At 45.9% G+C, this 19,619-nt stretch overlaps 3 protein-coding genes across 9 annotated transcripts; 2 read left to right on the top strand and 1 right to left on the bottom strand.

The window, feature by feature from the left end:
• Positions 1-814: 814 nt before the first annotated feature.
• Positions 815-5,115, top strand: fbxo3 (F-box protein 3). Its single transcript, XM_037277965.1, has 12 exons — positions 815-964; positions 1,622-1,711; positions 2,029-2,192; positions 2,526-2,640; positions 2,732-2,936; positions 3,019-3,064; positions 3,140-3,224; positions 3,728-3,850; positions 3,916-4,031; positions 4,108-4,215; positions 4,292-4,371; positions 4,447-5,115. The coding sequence occupies exons 1-12, from the start codon at positions 879-881 to the stop codon at positions 4,552-4,554; spliced, it is 1,326 nt and encodes a 441-aa protein (XP_037133860.1). The 5' UTR covers positions 815-878; the 3' UTR covers positions 4,555-5,115.
• Positions 5,116-5,278: 163 nt separating this feature from the next.
• On the bottom strand, positions 5,279-8,384 carry LOC119138161 (zinc finger and BTB domain-containing protein 17-like). 2 transcript variants are annotated; one of them, XM_037277986.1, is made up of 4 exons: positions 8,329-8,384; positions 6,735-7,149; positions 6,241-6,704; positions 5,279-6,173 (listed from the first exon to the last, which is right to left on the bottom strand). In XM_037277986.1, exons 2-4 carry the CDS (start codon positions 7,145-7,147, stop codon positions 5,809-5,811), a joined length of 1,242 nt encoding a protein of 413 aa, XP_037133881.1. In that variant the 5' UTR covers positions 7,148-7,149; positions 8,329-8,384; the 3' UTR covers positions 5,279-5,808. The 2 variants fall into 2 exon arrangements, with proteins under 2 accessions (XP_037133881.1, XP_037133872.1); XM_037277977.1 differs by having other exon boundaries at positions 6,241-7,149.
• An 830-nt stretch (positions 8,385-9,214) lies between these two features.
• nhsl1a (NHS-like 1a) lies at positions 9,215-19,449 on the top strand. Of its 6 annotated transcripts, none has more exons than XM_037277944.1 (11): positions 9,215-9,852; positions 12,337-12,444; positions 12,842-12,987; positions 13,170-13,244; positions 13,625-13,853; positions 14,050-14,187; positions 14,258-14,535; positions 14,856-17,649; positions 17,739-17,790; positions 17,874-17,904; positions 18,148-18,234. In XM_037277944.1, the coding sequence occupies exons 1-10, from the start codon at positions 9,240-9,242 to the stop codon at positions 17,896-17,898; spliced, it is 4,458 nt and encodes a 1,485-aa protein (XP_037133839.1). In that variant the 5' UTR covers positions 9,215-9,239; the 3' UTR covers positions 17,899-17,904; positions 18,148-18,234. The 6 variants fall into 6 exon arrangements, with proteins under 6 accessions (XP_037133839.1, XP_037133829.1, XP_037133804.1 ...); XM_037277934.1 differs by having other exon boundaries at positions 17,871-17,904; XM_037277909.1 differs by lacking the exon at positions 17,874-17,904 and having other exon boundaries at positions 18,148-19,449.
• Positions 19,450-19,619: the final 170 nt, after the last annotated feature.

Raw genomic sequence — 19,619 nt, 5'->3', positions numbered from 1 at the left:
CAAAACTCACAGCATGAACATTTGGCCTGAGGCTACAAGACCCAAGATCATGAATCAGGAATAGTAAAGTTGTTCGCTTCACACCTAAGAGATTTTTGTTCTCATCTTCCATTTATATGCTTCTTGGGTTAACTGAAGACTTTACTTTGTCAATAGATGTGAATGGTTATGTTGCCAGCAGTTGATCTGCAGGAAATCCAGGTGTAACTTTTCACTTGTTACTAACCAATGTAGCTTTTTTTGTGTGTTACTTAGTTCACAAAATTAGCAAATGGGAGCTTGTTGTCTTGATAGCACAAAAATGAAGCTAACGCTTGGTTTGAAAACCATCATGCAATATGAAATACACAAGATGTAACTTCTTTTTTTTTTTTTTTTTACCTAATTTTGCTGTTTTGCGACTCAGTTCACCACGTTATCACAGCTATGACAACATGTAGTATGTGCGTCAAGATAAGAGCTGCAGGTTAAGAAAAAAAAAACACGCGGCATGAGATTCTCAGTACAAAATGACCATGATGTCGTTTAATAGAAGAGGAAAAGTATTTTGTGCGCAGAAAGGTTTTATTCCAAATTATATTAAAAAATGTGTATTATTGATGATACTTTATTATTATTTGCATTTACTTGTAGCGACTGTCCTTTTCTTCTTTTTAGTGCCGGTTTTGATATTTTAGCGGTTGAACTCAACCAGTACTACCTTTTTAAATACAGTACTATTACTTCCCCGGCTGCCATCATGAACGCCAGACACGTCTTTCGTCTTGTTTGTTTATGTAGTGTTTCTATTGTCCAGACGGGGGCGACCTCGTACATTAAAACTGTTTGCCAACGGTTGACTCTGGCGGCGGCGGAGAAGAAGAAAAAGATTGTCAACAATGGACCCCGAGTTTCGGATCGAGTTGCTCCCTTCGGACCCGCTCCTGCACATATTGTCCTTCCTTGACTTTAGAGACTTGGTCAAGTGAGTATGTGATACCTAACGCTTTACACCGCCACTGCACGTACTGATGACGTTTGTTCCCCCAAAACAAGCAGACAGCGAAGAGGCCGAATGGCGCTAAGACGGCTAATAACAACACATAGCATTTTGTCAGCCAACTAACAGAACCAATGGCGACAGCAGTTGTTTAACAGAATGGTTATGTCTAATAGCTCTAGAAAACACGGAAGTGATGACAAACTTCTGAATGTCATTAGTTTTGACACCTGGTTACAGCTAACTACCATCAAGAGGTTTTGCACAAGTACTCACTCTTTTGAGGCATTGTGTAAACATCTCAACTGCTTACATGAGTCAAAAAGTTCTAAATACAATCTGACCTTATAGCCCACAACTGATGCATCAGTCAACAAAAAAAATACCGCACCTCATGTGCACTTAATTGTATAGCGTGATTGTGTTGTATCATAATGTAAGATCATTTTGTGTTTCATCAAGTAATAATAAATGGAATAACCCTGAAAATATTAGATGGCTGCAGCCATATTCTGAAGCGAAGCAAAAATGTACTGAAGTACAATTATGACGTCTGTATTTTGCTACTTCTCAGCACTGCTTATGAAAGTGAATGCAATTTTATTTATAATGTATGAGTTTGTATTTATGCTTGGTCTACAGCGTCAGTTCCACCAATAGGAGGTTGAATGAGTTGTCCAAACACAATCCGCTGTGGCGTACGTTGTGCTCCAAATACTGGCTGATCGCAGAGTAAGTCATTGTAGAAATAGTACAATAGTACCTTTAAAAGGAAATCTATCTATCTATCTATCTATCTATCTATCTATCTATCTATCTATCTATCTATCTATCTTTGCAAAAATCTCATTTAAAGTGACTTTTTATCCCCTCCAACAAATATCATCATTGACAATATGACAGATGAAAGAAGTCATTTCTTCTTTTTTTTTTCTCTCTTTTGGCACTTGTTTTATTTTTTCTCATTCCACAAAAGCGTTGAAAGTGTTTGTGTAGCATTAACTGGTTTGTGCGTACAGGCTGTTGTTTAAGTTTGCCTCATTGTTCAGAGATGAGCGGCTACAGAGCGGCCAGTCCTGGTTCAACCTCTTCAAGGAATACTACGCTGACCTGGGCCGCTACATCCAGTACTACTCGGTGTTGAAGAGAGCCTGGGAACAGCTGACTAGTTTCCTGCGGCAGAGATGTCCACGCATGATCGCGTCACTTAAAGGTAATGTCACCGCGGCATGATACTTTTCCAGTTTGCACATCTAATGTAGCATTTAGACTACATTTAATTGTGTGAATACTGAAAGCATTCACACATGGCATGTTATTCTAACTTAACTACCCGCTGTATACTTTACATTTTATTCTCATCACTCTGTTGATGTGTTTCAACTTCCACATTTCTTGACCCCAAGTGACTGCCAATGGCACACTTAACATACGTACATAACCATCCATTCATTCTCTACCGTCATCAACAACGGCTTACTGTAAATCCACTCGCAGTGATTGTCTGTCTTGTTTACTGATGGTTTCTATTTGTTTGGGTGTCCAGAAGGTGCCACGGAGGCAGAGCTGACTAGCGTAGAGGCTCAGATCGGCTACCACCTTCCGGATGACTATCGTTGCTCATACCGCATCCACAATGGCCAGATGCTGGTCATCCCGGGGTCAGTATGTTCGTGACTGCGTGTTTTCCTATTTGTGTTTGGTGTGTGTGTGCGTCTGCGTGTGCCTCCTCATGCCTTTGTGTCCTCTTAGGCTGATGGGGAGCATGTCACTATCCAATCACTACCGTTCAGAAGTGCTGCTGGACGTGGAGACGGCGGCGGGGGGGTTCCAGCAGAAGAAGGGGATGAGATGCTGCCTTCCGCTCACCTTCTGCTTCCACACGGGCCTCAGCCAATACATGGCCCTGGAGCACGTCGAAGGGCGACGCATGTTTGAGAGCTTCTACCCCTGCCCTGTTTGTATTTCATGCCTGAAGAAAGCCCCTGGGAGTGTTACCTCACTGTCGCTTGTGTGACCATCACCTTTCTCTCTTCTAGGATCAGACAGCCCAGGATCCCTCAGTCGTAGACATGTTCATGACAGGTGGGTTGGCTGCCACACTTCCTGGCATGTTCACCTAGTGTGCTGTTTTGTGAAAAAAGTGTCGATTGTGTTCAGGTTCCTCTTTTCTGGAGTGGTTCACCACCTATGTCAACAACGTGGTTATGGGGGAGTACCCGATCATCCGAGACCAGATCTTCAGGTACATGGTCTGATGTTATTTGTAGAACTTGGGGTCTGAGCTCTGCTGCAAAGAGCACCCCCCCCCCCTAATAACTGCCAATATTAATTGTTTATAAGCTGTAAATATCCTAGATCCTTAAATACTTTTCCAATGAGATGCATCACTGCAACATATTTCCCGTGGTCAAGGATGTTATGGTACTACTTTCCTATTTAGACACTGACATTACAAAAAACAGCCAATAAATAAATGATTCCGGCTCCTCTACTTTCGAGAATGGTCCTACTGGCGTGCACATCTTACGCTATGCACTTTTACAAAAGAGAGACAATTCCGTCAGTCAATTGTTTAAAGCAGGGATTCTCATTTTATGGCTACGGACTGCCTCTAGTGGTATGTGAAAGAATCTTAAACTTTCAATTAAGCTTTCTGTAAAAAAAGATATACATAGTTTTAAAACTCCACAATGTAGTGAAGCTTGACTGCAATTCATCAACCAATTGTGATGTCACTTCCTGCAGGTACGTGCACGATAAAAGCTGCGTGACAACCACCGGGGATATCACCGTTTCTGTTTCGACCTCCTTCCTGCCTGAGCTCTCCTCCGTCCACCCGCCGCACTTTTTCTTCACTTACCGCATCAGGTAGTATTTGTTTGCTCCCACTCGCCACTGTTGCCATGCGCTGACCAGCCAAATGTGCCGCTCAGAATAGAGATGGCGAGTGGCGCGCCGCCTGAGGTGGCCTGCCAACTGGACAGCCGCTACTGGAAAATCACCACGTCCGACGGCAATGTGGAGGAAGTGCAAGGGCCCGGCGTGGTCGGTACGCTGCTCACACCGCCGTGCGGTTGACTCTGGTTGGGCAAGGTGAGCGATTAAGCACGTGTGTATGTGAGCAGGGGAGTTTCCAGTCATGACGCCGGGAAAGGTTCACGAGTATGCCAGCTGCACAACCTTCTCCACGCCGTCGGAGTACATGGAAGGACACTATACCTTCCACCGACTTGGTAACGCAATTCTCAGAAGTTAGACTTCTAACATGCACTCCTGAAATGCTGCTCACATTTTTCTTTCGTGCCACAGACAACAAGGAAGTCTTCAACGTGGCAATCCCTCGCTTCCAGATGGTGTGCCCGCCATTCAGAGAGCCCACGTTGCAGACAGTGAGTTGACAGGGCGTGACACCGAGACAGCCAATGGAACATTTGTGAGAGCGTTCCCCTTCCTCTCTTCGTCAGGAGTCGAGCGATTATAAGTCAGGCAAAGAAGATGAGGACGACTACGATGGTCTGAGGGGAATCAACATGGCCGCCCTGGAAGGAGCGTGGTGCCCCCGACACATCTGATGTTTGTGACGAGGCGTTGCTGTGGAAACCAGGTGGCTGGTCGGTGGTTGTTTTTGTTGTTGGTGGGTTGTGGGCAAAGCCATTGGGACATTATCGCCTTGCAGCTTGTCTCATCTGCACAACTTCACGGCGCTTGGTTGACTTTTTCAAGAGAAGGCAGGCGATGCTAATGCCTCACTTTCAGTTTATATTTTCTGAACTCTTCAGCTGCCAGCAGCCAGAACAGAATTCTTATTTAGCCGGCATATGCCGGTCTTTTTTTTTTTTTTGCAAGTGTGTGTGTGTGGGGGGGGCTTTCCATCAATGCTTTAGTTTAATAGTAGTCTTTTATTACAGATTGGGGGTATTGTAAAGAGTGTGGTTTTAGTCTGAAGTCGCAGAACAAATGTTGAACTCAATCACTTCCTGTGGTGGCTTTAATTATGATATTTCCACTTTTTGTTACAAGAAGCACAGTGGGGCCGATTTCTTGCAGTTTCTATGGTAAAGTGACATCACTTTGTGGTGGCTTTGTTTTTTGTTTGTGATGATTCAATAAATCTTCATTGCTGCTTCACCTTATCACGGACACCAGTCCGGCTGTATTTGACACAATAGCAAAACATTTTAAAAGAATTTCATTATTCAGTACTTGGATGTGCAATGACCAAAACATCTATTTCCATTTCCCTTACTTTAACTGGTACAACCAATTATTATACAAGATAAAATAATTCACTACAAATCATTGAATACACTTTAATCAGCCAGTTGTAGAAAAAAAAAAAAAAAACCCTGCTAAGTAAAGGAACGTTTTTGCGAATCAGTGGGCTAGTTGGATGTACAGTACTTTTTTTTGCCATGTGTTCAGCCCTTCTCAAATACTGGGGTTGGGCACCCCTCAGGGGCGCGTTAGGACACAATGTTGTACCAAGGTGTACTTATAACAAATTTATAGACAAATGAATATGACAAATATTTATAGCAGGGGCTTTCAACTGGTTTTGTCCAAGGGACCACCATTATAACCAAGAAGCAACTCGGTGACCATTGCTTTGTCGGAATATTAATCAACACTTTGAACTGTAGTAATGGACAGAAATAACGTGCGGGAAGCCACAAATGTTACAATTATTTTCTATTTCCAATTTTGCGCACCCCCTGTAATATTCCCACGGACCACTAGAGGGACCACCGGTTGACAATCCCTGATTTATAGTCACTCGGGAGGTTGTGAGATATTTTCTTCTTCCTAAAAAATTGAGAAGCACTGTGTTAGAAAAACATGAGCTCGTCTTCATCCTCCGTCTCTTCAATCAGCCTCCGTGCTCTTTTCCTCCCAGCTCTCGTTTCCTTGGTCTCCTCTTTGACCATCACCACCTCTCTCCCCTCCTCGCCCATCACCAATCCCAGTCCCCATTCCCCTTCCTCGCGGGCAGTACATCGACCGCAGTGTCTCCTGAAGCCGGCTAGGAAGTGTGACCTGAAGCTGCAGAAGGGGCAGGCGTAGCGTCCCGGCCGGTGAACTGCTCGGATGTGCTGCTGAAGTCGGCTGGGCAGGAAGAACGAGGAGTTGCAGTCTTTGCAGCTGTAGGGACGCGCCACGTTGTGGCGACGCACCACGTGACTGATGGCAAAACCTGCTCAAGAAATCAAGTTCCGGTAACGACCTTTTAACTAATGTGACATCATGAACTCTGGCCTCACCTTTCATTTTGGTCTTCCAGCCGCATATCACGCAGACGTAGCGATTGAAGCGAAAGTGGACCACTTTGGCCGTTGCCTCCATTTCCTCTTTGAGAAGGTCGACACTCAGCCCTTCTTCCTCCACTTCCTCCATCCCGTTGCTCGGATGCCGTTTGGGCGTAAAGGTAGAGGTCGAAGCGGCGTTGTCTTGTCTGATCCTCTGGCAGGCAAATTCCCTCGGGATCCGGTGTTTGCGCACCACGTGGGTAATGGCCGAACCTTTCAGTTTGTTTTTCCACACGCCGCAAATCAGGCATTGATACATTGCGCCGTCAAAGAGCAACACGCGTTCATCCACGTCGCAGATCTTTCTCTCTGACATGCTGTCTTCATCCTTCACCTCCTCCCCGCTGTTGAGTCTCTGAGGAGTTGCCTCCTCCTCATTGGTGTCCTTCAGATCCTCGTCTACTTCCTTAACTTCATCAATTTCCTTCACTTCCTCATCTACTTGCTTATCTATTTCTTTCACCTCCTCATCTACTTCCATATCTTCCTTGTCTGCTTCCTTTACTTCCTCATCTGCTTCCTTGTCCCCTTTTTTGCTCCCGTTGTACTCCACGTCAGTTCCTCGCTCCGCCGCCACCGTCTCGTCCAAGCAGTGCTTAGTGATGATGTGCTGGTACAGTTTAGTGAAGTCGCGGGTGGTGAAAAAGCACTCGGCGCAGTGGAACAGTTGGGCACTGCTCTGGTACATCAAGATGTTGCCGAGGCGACCCACCCCCACACTGTCCAAGTAGGTGGGATGGGCGGAGGCCATGTGGGACAGCTGATAGGCGTGACTTTTGGCAAAATTACCACAGAGCGGACACTGGAGATGGCTAGCCACACCACCTCCCGCTTCCCCTTGGGTCTGTTTGACGACTGACATGACTGCATGGAGATACAGAAAGCTGTTTCAACATTTATTCCATATCCTATTAGTGCACTGCATCATTCATGTACCAGTGCAACTTGTGGACATATGCATGCAGTTAGCATTTGTCGTCTGGAAGACAATCAAGGACACTAGGAGAAAGGACATGTTACCAGTGAGGCAATAATGAACTTGTTGACGTGCTAGTAGTACTCAGTGAAGCACTAAATAACTGTCACTAGCAGTGATCAAATGTCAACCAGTGTCAACTAGTATGTAGCTTTGCTTCATCAGTAAGAAGTCGTCGTCGAAACGTAAATAATGTCACTTGCATAATAGTCGTTCTACTGCTGTGCTGAAATGTCTTGGCATGTACGAGTATACAAATAACTTATCAAATAAGTACACAAATTACTTTACATACAAGAAGAATCTTTTTTAAAAAAAGAGGGGAAAAGTATCAGATCATAAGACCATATTCTCCCTATAAAATGTGCTCGTTGTCATCACTTATTTAAGGAAACCACTGTAATTATGGATAAATGTACTATCACTCAAAGTGATACTGTAACTAATCTCGGGGTTATATTTGACCAAACGCTCTTTCAAAAAGAACATTAAGAACATAACTAGAACTGCGTTTTTTCGCCTTCGTAATATGATTACATGATTGGTTCAAAGAGGGTGTGCACACTAATGCAACCACATTATCATGATTGTTTGTATTTACTTTTCTTTTTGGGGAGAGGGTTAATCTTGGTTTCATTCTTTTAACAGTATACATCACCAAAAGTATGGGATTTGGAAAAGAGGGTTGGGAAGATCCTCAAATATAAAGTAATTATAACAGAACTAGGTATTCTTGTATTAATAAAGCCTTCATCGTCTACTTCCGGGTCAAAGCTTGATCTGCTGACTCAAACAGAACACATTTGAATGACTAAATCATTGAGAAATAAATACATGAATGACGAATGAATAAATCAAAACAGTTATTTTCCTTTTTCCAAAACAATGATGAGGCTAACGAAAGGCTAATTGTTGCTCGCTCTTTCACGTGCACGTTTTTAGGCTTCACTTCGATCGACCTGCACCTGTCGGAAGCCGTCACGGTGTAAAACCTATTGCTCAGTACGTGTAGGAGAATCTCAGCGCAAAAAAGAATTCCATTTTTTCACAAAATAACGCGTACTCACCGCTTCTGCCAACGAGCAGTGACGTCACGACTCGCCTCTAAACGACCAATCAGACTGTGTGTTTGTTGCTCTGCTGCGCTTTCGTCACATGTGCCAGAAGCGTCTTGGTTGTAATGCGCATGCAGGACTGGGCACGGGAATAACCTGCTAATTTGGCCCGCTAAACCATTCGGTCTAGCCGGCGAATGGTTTCCATAATGATGAGAATGTTTAAAGAAAAGCCTGAATCATAAATGCTAAGAATGCCTCCAGTTTTGTAAGGAACTGGAAATAATGTGACATAATGAACATCAAGTAATGATGTTAAGCCAGCAATTGATTTTTATTTCCTTTTTATTTGGAATTCCGGCCCCTAAAGTGACTGTCAGGCTAGATTTTGGCCCTCTGACAAATGTAGTTGGTTACCTCTGGAGTAGAGGAAGTTAAAAAAAAAAGTAGTCCTCTCCTTGTTCAATGTATATTTTGACTTCATATTACAGTACTAAACTGATGGGTAATTCATAGAGAATATGATGATCCCAAATGAAAGAAAACATGAGTATTGTGAAAGAGTAGGTCATATTGCGTACTTTGGGGTGTCCCTGCTTTATGTACAAAGTACTCTCGCCACCTCGCTTTGATTTAACTTGACATAAGCAATGATTGATTTGGATGACAATGACTCATTCCAAACTCCAAAGAAGGAACGACCCAGGGTGAAATGAAGTTGGAGCAACATGTGTTCAGGTCAGCTACCATCTGCAGACCTGGATAATCCTTATTAGTAGATTAGCCACACACATGGGCGACACTCAGAGGACGATCCCATTTGGGTTCAGATTCTTCGGCGCTGGGGCAAGGTCGGACATGCCGCTTCCAACACGCTGCTGACTCAACTCGCTGACTAGCCCTTCTTCAGTGTTCATGGCAGGATGATTCCTTACGTTGAGTGTCTGGGTCGAGACGGAACGGGGAGCAGTGTGGCGTCCCAGTGCTGGAATTCGGGACCTGATGAGGAGCAAGACCAGCTTCTTCCTCGGAAGATCACCCCGCTTCAGCCCAAGACAGAGGGCAGCCTTCGGCGACGTCTGCTGACGGCAAAAATCCACCAACACCATGAAGCCATTTGGGGACAGAATGCCGGGATGGTTGGCTGGCCACCCTCGGGTGACAAAAAAAACCTCCCATCTCAACTGCAATATCCCAACCCCTGGTACGGCCAGCCCTGCGTGCCACAAGCCCGAGTCCACACAGGTGTCCCCTCAGAGACTCACGGCAAACTGTTGTTTACTGAAGTCCATGGAAAGTACCCGGTGCACTACCATCAGGTTCCCCGCCCTGCCCTCAGCCAGTGGCAACGGACTAGCTGGTGCCCTCCTAGCCTAGAGCCTCGCCCCATCTACACCCCTCGGGGCCCGTCTCCTTTCATCAGGGATCTAGAGGTGCCACCGCAGTACGGCTACCGGCCTAGCAAGAGGCACAAGAGCAAATTCTTCAGCTTCAAAAAGCACCAACGGAGGGAGGCCACCCCCCTTTTGCACAAAGGTATTCTGTCATGGTTCTGATAGTGCTGAGAGCAATAGATAAGCTGAAAAAGCATCCAAGCTACTGCGAAGCAACCACTTCCAAACATGGGCAGGCTTGTAGCGGAGCGCCGCAGTCCCCAAACACTTGAAAACACTCCAGTGAACATACTAAAAATGAATGACAGAAGCGTTCCCGATTTTAATAGAGGTACCCTAAATCGAGTTATCACATGAAAAAAATTTCTCTAAAAATTGTAGCTTAAATGCAAAATTTATAGTTAAATACCATTGACCTGCACAACCAAGTTGTCCTTTATGTAACCCTGTTTTGTTTGAGCTTGTATGTGTTTGCTAAGGATTAGCTGCAGCTCCATACGCCAAGCTAACAGCTCATTTTGCCGACAGATGGCTTTACCGCTGAACAGCTGCTACTTAGCAGCTTCACCTATGAGCCTCACATGCATGCCTTTGGACTCGGCAAAACCACACCTACAGTCGTCTCCAAAAGTAGTGGAACGCCAAGGTGCCTTTGTTTATGTTCTATACCGAACACGTTTGGGTTTCTGATCAGTAAGTGGATACCACACAAAAGTTCAAAATGTCACAGTGACCTTGAGCAAGACACTGAAGCCCCAGTTACTCTTGATGGTGTCAACAACAGGAAGCAGAGTGACATTCATGCATAAATGGTGGAACATGATGAAATGTTATATCTCAAGGTACCAATGTATTAAAAAGAAAAAAAAAAAAAAATCAGCTTGGGTGACATTTAAAGAAAAAACAATTTGCAATATTTTGTAACATTTAAAACAAAACAAATTTGAACATATATATCACCATTTACATTTTTTCCGAGAACATTTTGATTCAGGCCAGATTCCATTTGATCATTAAAATATACAGCCGGCGTGTACAAACTGTGCAAACGGCCCTCTGGCCAGACTTTGGACACACCAGATCTCTGAAGAAAGAATATAAGTGACCGTGCACGAGCTTTACCGCTGTAACAATGCGACCTACTTACTGTTCAATTATTACAACTAATTAAACGTGCATAGAAGAAAGACAAGCTGTCAGGCATCGAGACGCAATTAGTTGCTCCACTGGCCTCAATAGTTGGCACACTTCCCCCCGGAACCATTTAAGTCGGTGCCTCAAATTAAAGGCGCTATTATCATTCACACCGCGGCTATCAAACTGAGGGCCCGGGGGCCAGATCTGGTCCACCGCATAAAATGATGTGGCCCACTAAAGTGAGCCACATGTTTCTCGCAGTCTATCAACGCTCTTCTCATTTTGGTTGAATAAAGAAACATTTATTTTCATCTAATCCCGTCCAAAGATAAGAGGGACAAACGTGCATACTCGTGGACCAAAATATGGTGAATGAGTGTGCTTGTGTTCAGATCAAAACACACTTCACAGAGACGCACACAATACAGCATAGACATAAACAATAAATAATAATAAGCACACTGTTAATAATGCCTTTATCTTCAAAGACCTTGTGTCTGTGTGTGTGTGTGTGTGTGTGTGTGTGTTTCTTAAATAGCACATCTGCTATAGTGAGGATAACCTTTATCACTTGGTGACACACGAAGGGCACTCATGCACGCTGGCTGACTGCCACTATATTTGTGCTTGTGTGTGCGACAAAGGAGAGGGATAGAATAGAGTAGAATAGAGAGAGAGCGAGAGAAAGAGAGATGGAATAGAGAAAGGTGATTGAGAAAGAAGGAGAGATGAAAAATGAACATCATGAAACACTAAAATCACCTTCAAGTGGTAATACTCCTACATAGTAACGTCTCGCGAGTTTGATGAGTAATTGTTCCATGACTGAAAATGGCACATTTTGGAGTAACACGTTACTTTGTAACGGATTACCAGCATTATAGATACGGGGACAGAGGAAGAGAGACGGGAGAGGGGGAGGATATCGACAAGTGAGGGAAACAAACAGAGATAAGAAGGAGAAAATAAGAGATGAGAAGATAGAAAGATTTGAGATTGAAGGAAGATAGACAGACTGATAGGGGGGAAATGAAAGAGAGATAATAGACAGGACAGAGCTTAGTGAGGGAGGGTTAGGAAAGAGAGAGAGAGAGAGAGAGAGGATAGTGAGATAAAGAAGACGTTGAGAGGGTGATGAAGAGAAGTGTGAGGAGGATCGCCACTTTGCGCTGCAGTGCCCGGCTGTGTGTGCTTGTGCGTGAGTGTGTGTATGTGTGTGTACGGCTGCCTGCTGCGGTCGTGTGCGTGTGTGCGTTGGCGGGATGGTCCTGATCGGTGCAGCTATTAAATGTGTCTTCAAGTATCTCAAAAAGAACACAGGTGAGTTAGTTCTCATCTTTGCATGCTTGCTTCTGTGCGTACGGATGCAGTAGCTTGACCACAAGGACATGTTCAGGAGCCTGACATGCTGGTTACCATAGCAACCCTCAGTACCTTGTGTCAAGGTCCACCACAGACCCATGTCCTGATTTCCTCCTCCTGTCTGCAGCAAAGGACGGCGACTGCTGGTCCATTCACTACACTACCCAGAAACCCCAGCAGGGTCTGCTCTTCATCCCTGCAAAACGGCAACACAGTAGCGCCGAGGACTTGCAAGGTCAGAGTCAAGACTGAACATATCAATGGGTAGCAAAAGCTGTGTGACAAGGTCATAGGGGTTAAGAGGTCGTTTTGCAGTTACAGTAACACCTTGAGATATGAGCTAAATTTATTCTGTGGCCATAATGTATCTCAAAAAAATTGTATCTCATTGACAACATGGCCACAGCTCCTCAGTAAGCCACCGTAGTCATTCTTCACAGAAGATAAATAATATATACCAGTGAGGATTGTTAAATGATGCCTCGTCTGTCTTCATATGTTGCTCCAATGTATGTGGAATAAAAAAATCAAAATAAAATGGATGTTGATTAAAAGTGAATGTGGTAAATGAAGTCAAAAACATCACAAATCTCAAAATGGCCTAGAACAATGTTTTGTTTTGTTTTGTGTAGCCTCTAGCAGAGTGACTCAGCATGGAGACAACAAAGCTACCACCTCTCTGCTCTGCACCCCAAGTCCCACCTCCTGCGCATCCCCGGGACTCCGGCAGCCAGAGGGCAATGTGCACAGGCGATGGAGAGACAAAAGCAGGAAGGTGGTGAGAGCCTCTCAGAAATATTTGACATGGTTCAACATAAATGAGCTTTTTAACTTTACGTCATCACGATTGGATTAAAGCTCTACTTACTATTAAATTGAGCACAAATGTTTACAACCTCAATTTGAAAGTCTGCTGTAGTCGTCTCACTGTCTCTTCTGTTCGCCCTTCTGTCGCCTCAGAGGTCCACATTTTGGGACTTTCTCTCTCAGTCGTGCTTTTCTCTTTGTCTCGAGTGGTCAGTTTGGAGACAAAAGGTAAACACGGACCCCTAGACTAGACTATAGAGTAGAAAAGTATCCTGACCCACAGTTGTTCCTACAACATACTAATTAACTGTGTATTTCAAAGGCAAACAACTCAGATTTTTCAGTGTATTCAGTTTTTGGGCCTTGAGCTTGATGCTAAACCTGATAATGGAACATCCATTGTTTATAAGCTTGAGCGTTTCACTTAGCCGGGGAAAACCTCTTGACACATGCCTGGCCATTGCAGTATCATTTTTCAGACATGTAATAATTGGTCGAGGGATTATCAAGCTATGTCTACCCTGCTTAGGAGAGCTGCAAGATTTTAAGTAGATTTAAAGTACTAAGTTGGATATACTCAGGTGAATAAACCAAGGTATTGTTTCCAGTCCTCAGCCTCGTCGGATGAAGATGAAGCGGTCAACCTCAACGACACACGTCCTCTGACCCCACTCGTCCTCAACCCAATCGAGCTCACCTCCTGTTGGGACCTCTTTGCTTGTGAGACGGAGCTCAGTGTGAAGGCAGAGTCGATCCCCCGACTCCCAACGCCGGAAGAGAAGATGAGGCAACAGGCAGACGCTGTCACAGCTGAAATCATTCCTATCAACATAACAGGTGGGAACTAGGCTTGGTCAAAAGGACATTTGGGCCAAACTCAAATTGAAATGACTTGGTGTTTGGGACCTGATGAGGTCTATTCCTTCCATTTAACCCAAACCTTGGTCCTCGTGAACACGCATTTCTAGAGGGAAGAACCAACAATGGGATTGAGCCTTAATCTAACAAGTTGTATCTTCAAACTCGATGACAGGTCAGAGTTTTGATCGGCAAGCCAGCTTCCGAAAAGTGGCTTGCAACGCAGATTCCTTATCCCGCCACCATCGCAATCCAACTCGCTGCATGACAGGCACTGGAAACCTTGTCGGTGTCGTTCATCAACAGGGTACAGGTAACACTCTCAATTTGTGGAGAAGATGGCATTAGAACACATCTGTGTTTCTTCCTGTGTTCCACTTCAGATTCACCTGCGGATCAGTGCTTTACTGCATCTTCACATGGCCAACTGGAAGAGGAGGAGTCGGTCATGAAGAAGGGAGAGTCGCTGACGAGGAGGATCCGAGCACCGAGAGGGGAGGGGCTATCCAGCCTCATGATGTCCCTTACCTCACCACATTTCTCCTGCCCCTCTGATGTCCGCAGCCTGCCCCGCATGACCAGCAGCTCCTCTCTGGACTCGGACGCCAGCTATAACAGTGTCTCCTACAGGACACTCAGCGCCTCGTCATCCTGTTCCCAGGTCAGTTTCAACAAGCCTTCGTTCCCCTCAGTCAGGTGTAGGCAACTCTTGTCCTCGAGATCTGCTGTCCTGCCTGTGTTTGATGTTTCCGTCCTCCGACACACCTGGTTCAAATGATCAAGATTTTCTTCAGGCTTCTACGTAGCTTGCCGATGCCGAGCTAATCATTTGATTCAAGTGTGTCGGAGGAGGAACATTTTCAGGACGGTAGCTCTTGAGGACTTATCTTACTTGATAAGTAACTCAGCAGACAAGCTTCCCTTTGGGACAATGAAGTTTGGATGAAGTGAACGTAACTAAGACTTTGTCCCCATCTGTAGGATTTGCCCAGTGATCTTCATCCCCTGCTGCCCTCTCAGTGTCCTTCCCCTTCTCATCTCAGCACCTCTCCGTGTCCTCGGAAGTGGGGAAGGACTTGCTCGTGTGATCATGTTGGCCCGTCTCAAAACTGCCCTCAATACCGCTCCCCTTCCATTTTAATAGCAGATGCAGAGTCTCTGGATGGGAGGTCAACCCTTTCGCGCTGCCAGAGCCATTGTTCCCTCCAGCCCCCGTGTCGCACTGGAGACACCTGGAGCCCCATCAACCAAGAGACAAGTCCTGTTTCTGTCATTTCTTCTGCTCGCTCCTCCCCTTATAAATTTGGCTCAGTGCACTCAGATGTGACCTTGTCTTCCTCACAAAGTCAAACTAGCTTGTCCAGCACCTCCTCCTGCCGTAGCTTCTCCCTCCGCAAGCCCAAACGTCCGCCTCCGCCACCTTTGCGCTCCGACTCCCTCCGGCGTCGAAGAAGCCGCAGCAAGTCATGTCGTTCGACATCCAGCCTTAGTGTGGAGCGTAGTCCTGGCGTACTAACGCCACCCTTGCAAGATCCCTGGGTGCCTCGCAACCATCCCAAACAACGGCAGAGTGGGATCGACAATGGAACAATCGCTATCTTTGAACCTTTTGGTGTGGACCAACAGGCAGCTTCATCCAACAATCTCCGTCCAAGCCCTGGCTGCACTCTTGGGCTCAGCCCTGGTTCTTCGGTCTCAAAAGAGGCGGCCCGACTAGAGTGTCTCACTTCCCCCTCCAGTGGTTACTTCAGCCAGTCCAATACCTCGCTGATGGGCACCCCGCCAGGAGCCTTCGCTCTTTCTCAACCCCCCCCTTTCTTCTACCATTGTGCAACCTCCCTCCCCCTGTCTCCCAAAAAATCTAAATCCCACCCTCCAGGGAGAAGGTCCTCTCTCCTCTCCTCCTCTTTTTCCTCCACCTCTTCCTTGTCATCTTGCTCCTCCTCCAACTCCTCTGCCGAACGTACTCACGCTCCTCAACACTTGCTTCCAACCCCCCCTCCTCCACCTCCACTCCCACCTCCTCTCCAAATGTTATCTGATCATCCCACACCTCAGCTACCTTCCCTTCCTCCTCCCCCACCTCTCCCACCTTCTCTTCATCCTACCCCACATCTCCAACTGTCATCTCCTCTCCAACCATTATCCCTTCATCTCAGTCCTCTGACACCTTCTTCTCTTCTTTCTGACGCCCCTCATTTGCTATCTTCGCTTATTCCTCTCCCTCCTCTTCCACCCTCATCTCTTCCTCCTCATCTCCCACCTTCTCATCCCCCACCTACCACTCCTCTGTCAGCTTCTCTTCCTCCTCCTCCACCCCCTCTTCCACTGTCTCCTTTTTCTCCTCTACCTTCCTCCCTTCCTCCTTCCCTCCCACAACCATCAACCCCTCCACCTCTCCCTCCTTCTTTGGTCTCTCGACCCCCTCCTCCTCCATACTCCCATGCAGTCAAGCGTTCCTCCCATCACGCTACGCTGTTCTCCATGTCTCCCGCTGTCACCCACCCACCCGCTGCCGGGTTGCACCTGCCAGCGGGCCTTGACATGCCCCCAAATCACGTTGCAAAATGTTCAAAACTAGCGTCCTCCCCCGTTGTCACTGCGCAGGCTTTGCGGAGCGTCAAGCTTCGCTCCATTACCAACCCTGAAGGACCACGCCCAAACAGTATTCTCGCCGATGCCAAACTTTCAGACACTCCTTGGTTAGACGTTAATTCAAAACTACAACAACCTGGAATATTGCCTAGTTGTGCGGTGGTGTCCAGAGATGAGTCAATTTATTTTCAAAACCACACTGTGAACAAAGATGATCAGTTCCCAAAAGGCCATTCCGAGAATTCTCGTGTTCACGGCGGATTGATGACAAATCAGAGTCATGAGTGTTCCGGGCTGAAAATGTCAGATGTTCCTTCCGGGAAACAGCAGAGCCATAACCAAGTGTTATCGGAAGCAGAGTTAACTGTGTCGCCAGACGGGCCACAACACGACAACCATCAGGTCATTCCTGATTTAGTGTGCCAGCCATGTGAGAGTGTAAGTTTGAGGAAGAAGTCAATCCTTCCGAAGAAGCCCAATCTTGGCATTACGGGGGTGATAGCATCTCCAGAGGCCAGAGGCGAGCCAAACGACGAGCGTGGCAGTCCGTCGGTCACATCTGATGTTAGAAATCCATGCTTCCCGGAAGCCAATGATCCCACCCAATGTGTCGTTGGACCCACAGATAACATGTTGCACGGTGACCCCTCATCAAGCAATAAGGGCTGCCATTCAGATGTTCTGCACTCCTTCAATGGCACCGCCTCCGAACCGTGGCGTGCTTTTGAGACTTTGACACATAGCACTTTAGCAGTCCAAATTGGTGCTGGGACATCACTCCAGCAAGAAGTGGACAGACATTGTCACAGAAGCATGATGAGGTCACTGGGAGAGGAGGAAGAAGAAGACAAGGAGCAGAGAAAGGCAACCATGAGCACCAAACATGACAAATCAAGAAAGAAGAGAAGAGCAGCGGGAAGGCGCCTGCTAATGATGTCATCGAGCAGGCTGTCTTCATCCTCTTCATCATCTTCATCCTCAGAGGAAGAGGATGAGTCAGAGATAAGGGAGAGCAGTTTGTGTCCTCTCATCGGTCCGAGAAGCTGCTCCCTCAGCAGTCTGCTGTCAAGTGACAATCTGCATGCGGCGGTATCACTGGGTGACCTCCTTATAGAAGAGCCACAGGATGAACAGGCGGAGGTCGCGGCCAGGAAGATGGACGTCGCCCGGCGTTCCGAAGGTACGTTGCTCCCTGCAGTCATTGTTTAAAGCAAGCTGCGATGTCACTACGCAGCTTCTCTTGTGATGGTGCCGATGGCCTCTTCACAGGTGGATCGACGGGACGCCGAACGACCGAGGACCTCTTCACCGTCATACACAGGTACACACGACAAACATGTACAAGCAGCACATGACGTGTCCAACAGGTCGACTCACGTGCTTGTTTCATCCCGCATGAAGCAGTGCATTATGGGAAGGAACAGCTTGATTGGCAGTAAGTGAAGGAGAGCAGTCGGAGATTAGTTCCTGTAGACTTAGACTGGAGGTTTTAAAACCTTTGGGTATGACATAATTATTTGTTGTACTTTGAGGTTATGGATACCCCCAAACCCCTGTTTGAGAACCTTAGATGTACCCTCAACATTCTAGTCAGCTTCTTCCCTCCTCTATCCTTGTGTAGCAAGAGAATGCAAGGACGCCATTCAAACGAAGTAAAATGTCCGTCCGTTTGTTTCAGGTCAAAGCGGAAGATGTTTGGACGAAGAGATTCTTCCAGTCTGATGTCAGCTGAGCACCGAGCTCGACCGACAGCGCAAACCTTTGTCACCCTCAAAGATAAAAGACGGTCGAAAAGTGAGAGCTTCAAGACGCTACTGCTGAGAAAGGGGAGCCGCTCGCAGTCGTCGTCCCGTCTATCGGCCGCCGAGCGACTTCGCGTAGCTGCCTCTCCCGCTGCGTCCGGCCCACTTCATACCTGCATCCAAACCTCATGCTTGTGTACCGTTAACACTCAGCTGACTCTTGATGTGTCACAAACATACCCGAACATGACCACGTCCTTGACCACGAGGCAAAGAGGCGCACACTTTGTTCCTTCCTCTCTTGCCACACGACCTCGCCTGCACGCTGCACCCAGCCGCTCAGCGAGTCGGCGGTTACCTGCTCGCCACCGCCATTTTTCTGGCCCAATGACTGCAATCCTTGAGAGGGAAGGAGAAGAGGAGTAAGATGCACACTACTCACCAATAATTTGGGACATTTGTTTTTTGCATGAAATCTCAGGATGAACGTCTGTTATTTATCATCTGGTTCTTCAAAGTTAAGAACACTTGTTGTGAATTTTACTGCAATTTTTCAATCAAAAAATTGATTGAAACAGCAAAGAGTTGGACATATGGCATTCAAAAGTAGGTCAGATTAGGTTTGTTGTGCATTTTTGTTTCATCCTGAAATTTTGCCCGAAAACCAAACTTCTTTTTATGTATCCCTAAAGTCTCAGAAGACTTCTAATCATGTCCCATCTTTATAGATCTTTTTTTCCCCTCTTTCTTACATCCACATTGACATGAGATCAATGTTTGAGCAACATAGGTAATATATAAAAATGTCATATAAGCCTGTTCTAGTTTCATTGTGTGTAAACAACTCTCCAGCGTTTATCATCTGCTGTACTGTAGTGCAGGTGCACAAACTGAACCAGGGTGGAACCTCTGGCCATTGTAGTATCATGCTATTATAGTATAGTATTAAAAAGCAATAAATGAGTGAACGACATGCAATGTGGTGAAAGGCAAAGAAGGTATGTAAAAATAAACTGAGCAAAAAAATTTGCTCATAGCTTTTCCCTCACAAGATGCGCGGTCACCACCAATCACAACTGAAACAACTTGAAGCGTCTTTTTTTCGGAAGAATTGTTGACTATCTGCCAAACCGCTACTTATTGTTGAGCAAGTTGAGTCTTCTGCCATCATGCTTGTGTTAAGTCTAGAATGAAACCCATTTTATGATTCACTACAATAAATAATGATGCAACACTGACAAATCTATCTATCTATCTATCTATCTATCTATCTATCTATCTATCTATCTATCTATCTATCTATCTATCTATCTATCTATCTATCTATCTATCTATCTATCTATCTATCTATCTATCTATCTATCTATCTATCTATCTATCTATCTATCTATCTGGCTGTCTGTCTGGC

This window comes from Syngnathus acus, chromosome 2 (genome assembly GCF_901709675.1).
Source record: "Syngnathus acus chromosome 2, fSynAcu1.2, whole genome shotgun sequence".
Taxonomy (NCBI): Eukaryota; Metazoa; Chordata; class Actinopteri; order Syngnathiformes; family Syngnathidae; genus Syngnathus; species Syngnathus acus.
This window is presented reverse-complemented; position numbering and strand designations above follow the sequence as displayed.